This window comes from Nanorana parkeri, unplaced genomic scaffold (assembly GCF_000935625.1).
Source record: "Nanorana parkeri isolate BGI_ZX_2015 unplaced genomic scaffold, ASM93562v1 scaffold2713, whole genome shotgun sequence".
Taxonomy (NCBI): domain Eukaryota; kingdom Metazoa; phylum Chordata; class Amphibia; order Anura; family Dicroglossidae; genus Nanorana; species Nanorana parkeri.
This window is the reverse complement of record NW_017308981.1, coordinates 65,558-77,503: the sequence shown is the minus strand read 5'-3', so window position 1 is coordinate 77,503 and position 11,946 is coordinate 65,558. Positions and strand designations below refer to the sequence as shown.

At 36.6% G+C, this 11,946-nt stretch overlaps 1 protein-coding gene across 1 annotated transcript in view; it reads left to right on the top strand.

Moving 5' to 3' along the window:
- LOC108802202 (deleted in malignant brain tumors 1 protein-like) overlaps positions 1 to 11,946 on the top strand; it is a 20,244-nt gene that overhangs the window by 5,395 nt on the left and 2,903 nt on the right. Inside the window, exons 3-7 of the mRNA XM_018574070.1 lie at positions 2,432 to 2,649; positions 3,362 to 3,500; positions 6,133 to 6,353; positions 7,757 to 7,932; positions 10,297 to 10,685. Of these exons, the coding sequence (XP_018429572.1) occupies positions 2,559 to 2,649; positions 3,362 to 3,500; positions 6,133 to 6,353; positions 7,757 to 7,932; positions 10,297 to 10,685 (1,016 nt within the window). The 5' untranslated portion in view covers positions 2,432 to 2,558. The remainder of the gene's footprint in view (positions 1 to 2,431; positions 2,650 to 3,361; positions 3,501 to 6,132; positions 6,354 to 7,756; positions 7,933 to 10,296; positions 10,686 to 11,946) is intronic.

Here is an 11,946-nt window from a genome sequence, read left to right as displayed (position 1 = left end):
GTCCGGTGCACCAGCGCGCAAAAACGACAATTGCGCTACACACGTTACATATCGCCGCGAACGTCGCAGTGAGAGCAATCATTTTAGGGCCATCAATCACTGATAACACTAAACGGATGAGCGGTAAAAGCTTTTAAAGCGTTGCCTATGGCCAATTTGAGGTATCATCGTTTTTTGAGGTTTCGTGCGCGCACGCAATTTTACGGCTTGGCATGTTTGGTGTATTTTTACCCGACGTGACCCCGTCTTTTATATTTTACCAAAAAATTGGGTAATAATAAATGTTTTATCATTTAATATAGGGGAAATAGTTTTTTTTTAAATTTCGGTAATTTTTCCTTAATATAGTAAAAAATTAAAACCCTAGTGGTGATTAAATACCACCAAAAGAAAGCTCTATCTGTCCCTAAAAAATTGTATAAAATTAATTTCAGTACAGCGTTGCATGACGGAATAAATGTCAGTCAAAGTACCGCAGTGCTGAATACTGAAAAATGGTCTGGATGGGAACTGGTTAAGAAGTCCCAATGACCACTTCTTCAAGAAGTGACAGCTAAGCTTTTTGATTGAAGTTAGAAGTCTTCTTTCCTGGAGTCTATTAAACCTCATTTATGAACAACATTACATTAGCATCATAAATCTGGCGCAAGGTGCATCAAATATATTCCGTGCAAGTTCAAACACTGCAATTGCTCTGATAAATTCCCCCCAGTATGCTCTGTTTCATCCAAAAAGCTCCACTGTTTTCTTCTCTTTCCTTAAAGCTTTCTCCAAAAGGCTTGAGGATCTAATTGTTGATTCTTTGTTGATCTAATTGTTGATTCATGAACACTGCTGGCACAAGAGAAGGCTGCAAGTCTTTAGATTTTTTTTAGCATTCACTGGTGTTTCAGGTGTTTTTAATTTATAATTTAGCATATTTTGGTTCTCGTGTTTTGGTGGGGCCCAAAAGGTATAGAAATAGCTTTGGAGACCTGTCTAAAGTTATACATGTAAACAACATTTTCCCACGCTCAGGAACTCCCTGTAATTGTGACATCACCGTTTGTTGGAATGTAATGCTGCCAACTTGATGGAAACTGTCAAAATGAATGCGTATCAATAGCCAAAATGTTTATTAATTTTGGATAGAGTGGGAAGGATTAGAACCCGTATCAGGTTTTACAGCTGCACAGGGCTCCTTTAGGGTACCCTTACACTGGCCACATTTCGGCTGGTTTTTAATGTACTGGACAAAATTTGACCAGTGTATGGGGCTGTTGGCTCCCTCTAGCCGACATTCCTCTTTCAGCTGATCGAAGGAGTCAGCTGGAATATCTTAGTACTCTCCCAGGATTCCTCGATCGATACGCTGTTTGTGTAGATGGAGGAATCACGTCAATTTCTTCCATTCAGCCCGCGGGTTGAACGAAAGAAATTGACAGGTGTATGGACAGCTTTAGAGAGATTTGCCCTTTTTTATTGTTCTGTGAACAACCTTTTTTTTTAACCAAACAGTTCTAAACAGTAAGTAAAGGAAGCAAAATCAAGACTGACAGGAAGCAAAATACTTCTTAAGTTAAAGTGGAATTACTCTATGAACAATAAACAGCCATACACCACATGTATCTTGATAAATGTATGGTGCCACATTTGACTGTTTTACTTCTAGATTGTCCAGCAATCTGCATTGGAAACTGCTTTACCAGCCACATTTACCAGCCACATTATGCAACCCAAGGTCTCATTTACCCCCTTCAAACTAACTACATGTTTGACAGCATAAAAGCACAGAGGAATCATTTCTCAACCAGGCTTTGCAATTACGAGATGTAGATAGCATGTGGGGGCTGGGTTGTATGGTTGCATGGTGTCACTGGTAAATGGCCAGTAGCTTTCAATGCTGATATCTGAATTGGAGCATGGATATTAGTCAAATGTGGTGTTATGCATTTATCAAGGTGCATGTGTTATATGGCCGTTTAATGTTCACAGAGTAATTGTAGCGTGAACTTCCACTTTAACTAGGAGAATGTTTTTTTATCGATGACCTGCTTTCCTGTTGCAAATGTTCCTTCCTTTCTCTGTTATTTAAATCAGATTCTGGTTGGTTTGAAAACATTTATTTAAAAAAAACTGAAATAGTAGAGAAAGGGAGCACACATTTTTTCAGATATATATCACTGTTTTGTCCCAAGCTAATGTATACAAAATGTAATTTTATACTGATATATTATTTACATTATGTATTAACTAATGATATAAATAATAATTATTAATATCACATTATTACATTTTTAATATCAGTTAATAACAAAAAATGCATGACTTTCCATCTTTGTTGTTAAAAAGTTACACATTTCTTTGAATAGTTTAATCTGACTGATTATAAAAGGTCTCTATTTAATATGATAAACTAAAATTAAACTTTCGGTTATCTATTTTATTACAGCTTGGAATACCACAGCTCTTGCATTTTTGATTCTGTGACAATATATGATGGGCTGCCATTGAACTCCCCAGCCCTAGGAAAAATCTGCTCACCTGGGAACTCCACATTTAAGTCTTCCTCTAATGTGATGGGTGTTGTCTTCCAAACTGATGGTAGTGTGCAGAAAATTGGATTTCAAGTATTCTACTCCTCATCAACTAAAAATACCACCGAACCAGGTACTGTGTCATTGCATATGATGTGGCATGTCCACAGTTCACCTATTTTATCAACTTTAAATGGTAACTATCATTTTATTGAAGTAGGTTAAGGACTCCTCTTTAAAATACCCATCAATTCCACACCCCCATTCCAGCATTCTGTTTCTATCCATCATTCTCAGACCCATCTGCTCAAATGTTAACAGTTTGGTTTTAAGGTGCAATATTTGCTGAAGGCCTAGGAATCTGCTGAATGATCTGCTGAATACTGGAATGCTTAATGTGGGACCATAAACTGTAAAACACAAAAGGATATGGGGGTGATAGCTACACTGTACGGTAACCATATTCTATCTTCACTGAGTTGTGTGGATCTAACATTATTCAGCCATTCTGGGAATGATGTATGAAAATTCTGTTGTATGAAAACCATTCAGAAGCCTACTTCACTCTCAAACTTGGAATATTGATGCTCACTGGTTGCTATGTGCTAAAAGTTTCCTATAGCAGTTTTCATACATCATTCACTGATATACACTGTGATTAATACAGGCCATTATTACTGAATGTAAATAAAAGTAGCAAAGTGGACATCAAGGGGGTTTTGTGTAAAGAATGATCATCAGAAAATACAGATTTTTACTTGCATACAATAATTGCAAACAACCTTGCAAACAGCATGTGTGTTTATCCAGCTTTATTCATTAATTATATTTATTTATTATTCTAGTTAATTGTGGTGGAATCCTAACTTATCCATGGGGAATAATTGAAAGCCCATCTTATCCATATTCACGCAGCCCTGCTGACTGTGTTTGGCATATACAAAGCGCAAACAGTGTTATTGAGATAAATTTCAATGATGTTGCGTAAGTATAAGAAAAAAATTAAGAATATCACAATTTCATTTTAGTACACAAATGTTTAAGCCTAAAAGATTATTTACAGCTTTAAAGGCTTTGCACAGAGCTCTAACCACTTCTAGGTTGCATTTTTATGAAATCGAAGAAACTCAGCGATATTTGAAGGAATGCCTGCAACTCACAGTAGAGAACAGGAGCTTTATTAACTTGTAAATCCACTTTTGTTGAGAAAATGTATTTATATATTTATGTAGATTGCAAAGGTTTTAGCAAATGTAATTGCAGAGTCTTACCTGCTGCTTAGCTGCTACTAAGTACCAAGTGGGGAGGTCTGCGTGTTGAAAACACTTGAAAAGTCCTATTGTTTTAATAAGAGAGAAATTGATTTGTAGAAGGAGTGAGCTCATCGCATAAGCAAAAAATGACATTTCTGGGAGAGGTCTATACCCAGTAAACAGTGTACAAAACACTTTCCTTGACACTATAAATATAATGACTAAAATAATGTGATAGATTTGTCAGCATACACAAGCAGTTAAACATGCCATATAATTTTAGAATAAAAATGTACCCTTTAACCCTTTCGCTGTCACTTTTGCAACCATTAACTTATACCAGAAGGGTCCCCCTGATGGTCCCCTGTAATTTAATAGTTGTCGTTAGCAGCAGCATTTGTTGTCATTAACAGCAGAAAAGCCACTGATGACAGCTATGAACATACATTCAGGGTGCTGATCACTCCAATGTTTGTAAACAACTGGGGACACATAGTACTATGTGTCCCCAGTTATGAATGAACAGGAAGTGCTTTACATCACTTCCTGTTCAGTCATGAGTTTCTGAATGGGTAGAAGCAGCTCAGTACAGAGACTTCTACCCATTCATAACTGGTTGATTAGTAAATATTTACTATCTCCAGTTTGTGAATGAATGGGAAGCCTGTGTACTGAGTAGACGTGCATTCAGATTCGGATGAACCTGCAAATCAACCAAAATCAGTTTATTTGGCGGTTCATCTGAATCCGAAATAACGAATTTATTATATGCCCGAATATACTACAACTATATTCAGGCACACATAAATTAATTTGCAGAACGAGCGGCGGCCATATTGGCGGTTGATGCGTTCTGCGCAGGCGTGCCACTATCTTTGAGTATATCTTGGTATACACCAAGATGGTGGCGCCCAAACATAAGGGAGCCGCCATCTTGGCTCGTTGCCTCTGAATCCGAATGAGAAGAAAAATTTGTTTTCTTTGATGAGACGAATGGAATTTTTTTTCCATTTGTTGCGTAAGAAAACAATTTTTTTTGCCGTGCACATGTCTAGTACTGAGTGCTATCCAATTATTCAGAACAGAGGCTGCAGAAAAAGAAAAAGAGATTGAGGACTCTGTTTTAATTTCAAATTTAAAGTTCTCAAACTCAATTTCTATTTCAAAATGGAAATGTCAGGGGTCTGTTTTTAGATATTTGCCGAAGCCCGCCCAACAGGAAAAGAATAAATAAAAATAAATGAAAACACACACATTATACACGTGCAACAGTGTGCACCATATTGTGGTGTATGCCATGCACAAGCGCTGAGGTGCGTTGGTAAAACGCATCGCAGTGCTTTATTTTCTTTTTTTATATACAATTAATTTAACTGTGTGGCAGCGCATGGCAAAGTGTTGTGACACATTGCCATGCGTTGTAATACAATGTGTTTTGAGTAAATGTATGCCTGCATCATTTTATCACAACACATCCCAACACAGCGCACAAACGATTTTTAACATACATAGTTACATAGTTACATAGGTACATAGTATTTGGGGTTGAATAAAGACATACGTCCATCAAGTCCAACACATATAGCGTACGTTGCTTATTTACTTCATTTTTTTACCGTTTCGCAAAAAGGTGCAATTTAAAATTGTACAAATATTTTTTATTTATTAATTCAATACAGATTTATCTTTTTAGATTTTTAGTTGGAAAGGTATTTTTTGTGTGCACTCCTACTGATTTCAGTGTGCTTTCATCAATTTAATTGTGTATTTTCATCGGTTTAATATTGATTTCATGAACATTTACACAATTATCACAGGACCTACAAAATTAGTAGAACCATCTTTTTATTCTACCGGGCCTGTGCTTTCAGAAAATATATGGTTTGGGGGGTCTTTTACAAACGCTAAATGCTGCAGTTGAAAAAAAGGTGAAAAATTGCAAAAATGGTGTGGCCAGGTGAGGTTAAAAGCATTCCGCTGGGCTTAACAGTAAAGGGTTAATGGGTTTTACTTTTTCGACTATCGGATGGATAAGAACAGGATCAACTTTTTGCCCAAGGTTTTTCTAAAAACCTTTTTTGTTTGTTTACAACTCAGCATCAATAAATATTTTCATTACTACTCAGAGCCATTTAGTTGATGCTTTAGCAAAGTCTGCGTCTATTTAAACACAGTCAAAATAAGGCAATTCACCTAGATGACCTGAAAAATTGTCAACCATTAATCCTTAAAATGTCCTGATACAATACAGATTTAAATACAGAACCGAATTGTATGTAAAAGTCATTTTATACACAATAGATTGCTGTTTCCTGTTACAAGAAACTTTGCATTTACCATTTATAATCTTTACATGTTAACAGGCTTGAAAGCTCTGCTTTCTGTTCATCTGGATCTGTATCTGTATATGATGGAACACCTGCTGGCTCACCGTTATTGGGAAGATTTTGTGGAACAGGGGCACGCAGATTCAAATCAACATCCAATAGTCTAACTGTTGTGTTCAACAGCACAGGAAGCAACAGCAACTATGTCCGCGGTTTTCATGCCAACTACGTCTCTATACTGCAAAATAATCAGAGTGGTAATGATACAATGTGTTGGAAAATGTTGTTCTAAACTGAAAAAGTTCTGTGAACATTAAATATTGACTTTTTATTTGTTTTGAGTGGAGACAGAGAAGAAAGGTGCCTTAGAAATGTTAGTGACTCATTTCAGTGTTATGTTTCAGTCACAGTCCTGCAACAAGCCTTTCCCTTACCAATCCTGCATTAGCTACCAATGGGGACCCATTAAGGCCAACTTAATACCTGAAAAGCACATGGCAGGTGAATCAGGGAATGGTGAATCAGGGAATGGCTACAAAGCAGTTAAAAAAATCAACACACCGATTTTACCTTATCACGCACTGACCCCTTTTTCACAACTCTCACTCAACACTGTTTCTCAAGTCATGTAAGAATACTCAGATCTGTTATTTACTATCTGATACAATTCTAAACTGCTATTATAAAAAGGGGTGCACCGATACCAAGTACAGTACTTGGTACAAGTACACGTACCGATACTTTTTGAGCTCCAAGACTAGACTTGAGAAAAATTCAAAAGTTAGGAGGCAGCTGTCATTTGTAAGGAGCACACGGAGCTCCTGGGATTTGTACATCTCTGTTTTAATGTATGATTTTGTTTTTATAAATATAAATAAAGGGATGCACCAATACCAGTTTTGCAAGTACTGGTACTTGCCCAAGTACTTACAAGTATGAGTACTGATACATTTTTGTTTATTGTCATGTGACACTTTTTTCTAAAACAATACAGACCAATGATTTCAGGACAGTGGTGGAGCACCAGAGCTAGGTCCCAGCTGCAGCCACTGCAAACCTGGTAGTTCTCGTGAAAATGCCAAGTATCGGCATTGGTATTCAAAGTATCGGTGCATCCCTAATTATAAACTTATTTCAACAGAGGTACTCCCTGGTGTACATGTACCACTGGCTCAGATTACATACAGTAGGTTAGACTATGCCCTGGCTTCTTACATCATTTGGATATTCCAGTTGTAGGATTCTACCAGATTCCCTGCCCCTAGTCCTTTACAAAGATAAGCAAGAGCATATCACTTATCCTGTTTTGAATAAAAATAGAAAAACACTTCTCTAGTGTAGCAAAACAAGGTGGAGCTAGGAACTCAGGTGCAGATATTTATTCACAGTATTCCATTCAAAGACATGAAAGGTTGGCTTTTGATTTAACCTAGTATATTTTACCCAAAACTGATGTATAGGTTTTGGAAAGTTTTCTAACATGATAAACCTGTATTGCCTTTATATTTTATACAAAATGAAGGAAACATTACTGGCAGGAATCTATGGTTTTATATGTGTGCATGTGTTCTTTATACTTTAACTGTCTTTTTTTTTAATTAAGCTTGATTATTTTGAACACAATGTACAGCTTTTATTTTTTAACATCTTTCTTTTATAGTGGCCCTTTATTGTACATCAGATCTCATGGAAGCTCAGGTTTCAGTACAATATCTGCAGTCTTTAGGATATTCTACAAATGATGTATTTCTGAATGATGCTAAATGCCGTCCTTATAGGTCTGGAAATTGGCTAATCTTTTACATTCCATACAATCAGTGCGGCACAGTAAAACAGGTATGCTAACTATAACCTGGAGGACAAAGTTTTTTGGCAAGTAGCTATCTACCTGTTTCCCTTTGAAATGTTATGGAACATTTATTATCATCCCAAGTTTTTTGGTAAAATATAAAAGACGGGGTCACGTTGGGTAAATAGACACCAAACATGCCAAGCCTCAAAATTGCGCGCGCCCGCGAAATAGAAAACGAACTCACCCAAAAATTGCCCATTGGCGATGCTTTAGAAGCTTTTACTGCTCATCAGTTTAGTATTATCAGTAATTAATGGCCCTAAAATTATTGCTCTCACTCTGCCGTTTGCGGTGATATGTAACAAGTGCGGCACAATAGGCGGAATCGTCGTTTTCGCAGGTTGGCGCGCCCAACGCATGTTTGCGTGTCTATGTGGGGGCGGGGGACTTTTAAAAAATAAAAATAAAAATTATTTGTGACTTTTTTTAGCTTCTTTATTTTTTTATGCTTTCATTTTTTTTAAACATTTTTTTTACACTTAACTTTATTGATATCACATGGGGGGCTAAGAAAACCCCTATCTGATAGCCAATTCACATGACAGGTCCTCTTTATGGAGACCCCTGATGTCACCTAGGGACCCCCAGAGAAGCTGATGAAACAGAGATCTGCTTCATCAGCTTCTCTCCGGCTTCTGTACTGGAGAGTGACATAGGAATGTGGAAGTGATGTAATATACATCACTTCCTGCATTCCGGGACAGGAGAGGAGGTCAAAGGGAAATCATGTACTGGTCTCCCTTTGATCTCCACTGACAAAGTTGACGTGGCGGTCCTAGCCGCACTGGGCACAGCGGATCTCGGGACCGGCAGCGACGGAGATGGTGCACACCCGCACCTACTACAAGCGATCGGGCATCTCTAGAGACACTCAATTGCTTGAATGTAAACAGCCATCGCTGGCTGTTTACATTGGAAACAGTTTCCCCACTAGTGTGCGCGCAGGGTGCCGCGCACGAGCGTGAGGAGGGGAAGGACGTCTTAAGATGCCCTCCCACTCTTATAAGGCTCCTGTCCAGCCGTTCAGGAATGGTCATGGATGGCAAGTGGTTAAAACCTTGCACGGAGCCAGAACAAGACACCTCTGCCAAGTTTGGTCCCTAATTTTAAAATATTTTAGTTCTCAACTTGGAACTGCTCAGATCAGTTTATAACCGGAAGAAGAGAGGTGCATGTCACTGATTAAAAGAAAATAAAGATATAAAATAGGGTAACAAATATTTATATACACATACACACTAGCTAAATACATTACAGGTGCATCAAAGCAAAGAGTTTTTCAGTTCATTAATTTTAGAAAGCAGTCACAAACTGAGTAGCAAAAGCCTGTCTTCTATCAGTGAAGAGCATGAAATGTGCTGATTGCAAAGCTATAGGTATGCTTAGTAGGGGGCATGTGTGACCTCTGAAATGGGATTGAAACTGAAGATTCAGTTGGGCTTTAAGTATCTGACAAAGTAATATTATTTGACTTACTCATTAAAAGTTAGCTTAACTTAATCTGGGGCTTTGATTCCAATCGCTGGTGCATAGTTGACACTTCAGCTGGAGTTTTTTTTTCTTCAAGCCCACAAGTCTTCTTTCTTTCTCCCCAGTAGCTATATGTTGTCCTCACTTCCATCTGCATACATATATTACATTCTAGTGGGATTTGGTAGTTATATACTCTATCAGCATTTAAATAAAGGAAGCCTTACCTTAGTTTTACTGAAAAACAGACTCTCAAATGAAAGGAGCTGATTCTTCCATAATGTGCAAAAAAAATAATTAACACATATCCTTTTAGCCATACATCGTACATTCATAATGTAAAATACATCATAAATTTGAATTAATGGTTGTGTAGATGTGAAAGGGCCCTAAAGAATTAGGGTATCCTAACTAACATTTTAGTCTTTTCCAGTTAATTCTGGAAGGTTGAGTTATACACTAATCCTATCCACTTGCATTCACATCTGACCCCTCTCCTCATTGCTCTTCCCTGCAATTAAGTATTTTTTTCATAGGGAATCCTTGTATCCAATGATGCTGTGAAAAATATTGGACATTCTTAATAATTAATCTGAATCTAAGAATCAGATTTACAGTAAAACACTGCTTTGGCTACTTAATCAAGGCTTCATTTACTACATAGCTGACATTTAACTTTTGGCAGTCTTCTGGCAGAGGTCTGTCTAAGCAATCTTTTTTAACATTATTTGTATGATAAAGTGCCTTGTTTACAAATATTAGCATACATGTTTTCAATTCATAATATAGAATGTTTCTAAGGAAAAAAATGATAATTTTTAGATGTATAATGTGTAACTGTTTTACTAGTTTGTTTAAAGCTTGTTCTGTTTCTACAGGGTGATAGAGACACAATTAGCTATTCAAATATATTGCATGGCTACCATTCTGGTCAAATTATTGAACGCAGCAGAGCACTCAACTTGAATCTCCGTTGCCAGATGTTCCAAAACACCATGGTGCACATCATGTATCATGCACAAGACGTCATAAATCAAACGTTGACACAATATGGCTTGTACCATACTTCACTGTACTTTTACCATTCGCCAAGCTTTACGTATCCAGTGTATAACTATCCATACTATGTGGAACTGAATCAGAACTTGTATCTCCAGGCTACACTGCAATCATCTGACACCAATCTCACTTTGTTTGTCGACACATGTGTGGCTTCTCCTGATCCCAATGATTTTGTGACACAGACTTATGATTTAATACGTAATGGGTAATGCTCTTTTATTTTATCTTTTTAATACAAATTGCATAGTTGTTAAAAATGTTAGGTAAATTAGATCAGTGATTATTTTTTTTTTCTTGGAAAAAAAACACAAATGTTTGCCTTTGAAATAGTAGGATAAGTCTTGGGGCCATGTTTATAAAGCAGTGTATCTAACAGTCATTCACTGCATGTGATATTGCTAGGAGTGTGTGTCTTAAATGACAGTGATTGATTCACAGTGAGTGAATCTTTGGTGAAAGTCACATCTGCTGCTTTATAAATATCCCCCTTAGTGTTTGTAAATTATAGGAATTTTCAACTGAACTCAGTTATTTCATATGGACTGATTCATATTTTAGTATACACATTCTATTTCTTTCAAATTAAGAAATCAAATCAAGAAATACTGGAAATGCAACAAAACCCGATATATTTAAAGGTTGTTGGATTTGATATCTAAAATTAGTGTAGAAAGTGAACCAGTCAGGAGTGGGCATTTGTAAGAATCTGACTCTTAATGTGTTCGAATAGTGAAGACTTACTTCTCATGGATGGTGTGTGTCTCCTTGAGTAGAACTCAACTAAACTCAGTTGAGTAGTGCAAGCTACGGCAGGAGAAAGGAGGCCTTACGGTCTGACACTTCTCATCTGAAGAGAAGAAATAATCCTGAGAGGTACAGCTAAACTATTACAACAATTCAAGAGTAGTAATTGCCCTTTTGGTGAATGGTTTTCTTTAAACTGGACACTAATATCCTGGACTTTCATGTTTTAGTTTGCCAAAAAAGCGAATCAGTGATCAATAACTATGATTTATTATATCGGTAGCATAGTACTGTAAAAATGTAACCACTGGTGAATATTTTACACTTGTATTGTATTGTATTCTAGCAGTACTGCTAGAATTTTTAAACAACATTGTCAACTTTATAAGTTGATTGAGTAGAGTTGGCAGTAGCAGTTTTTGTATTTTTGTAGGGTAATGTTCTTTATATCTCTATATGCTTTTAGTAATAGCATTAAAAAAGCTGATTGTTAAAGTGATAAATATCACAGTAGTTTATGTATGTGTTTATGTAATGACATGCTTCTGCTTCTGTTTTGGCAATCATCACAAAGGCAGTTTGAGCTTACATAATAAATAGAATAATTTAGGTAAATGTATAAAAGTCCCCTGTGCATTTCATAGTTTTTATATTTAAAATGAAATATAAAATTAAAAAACATTAAAAAAAGTTATCTTTAGTAAATATTGCATGTTAAAATG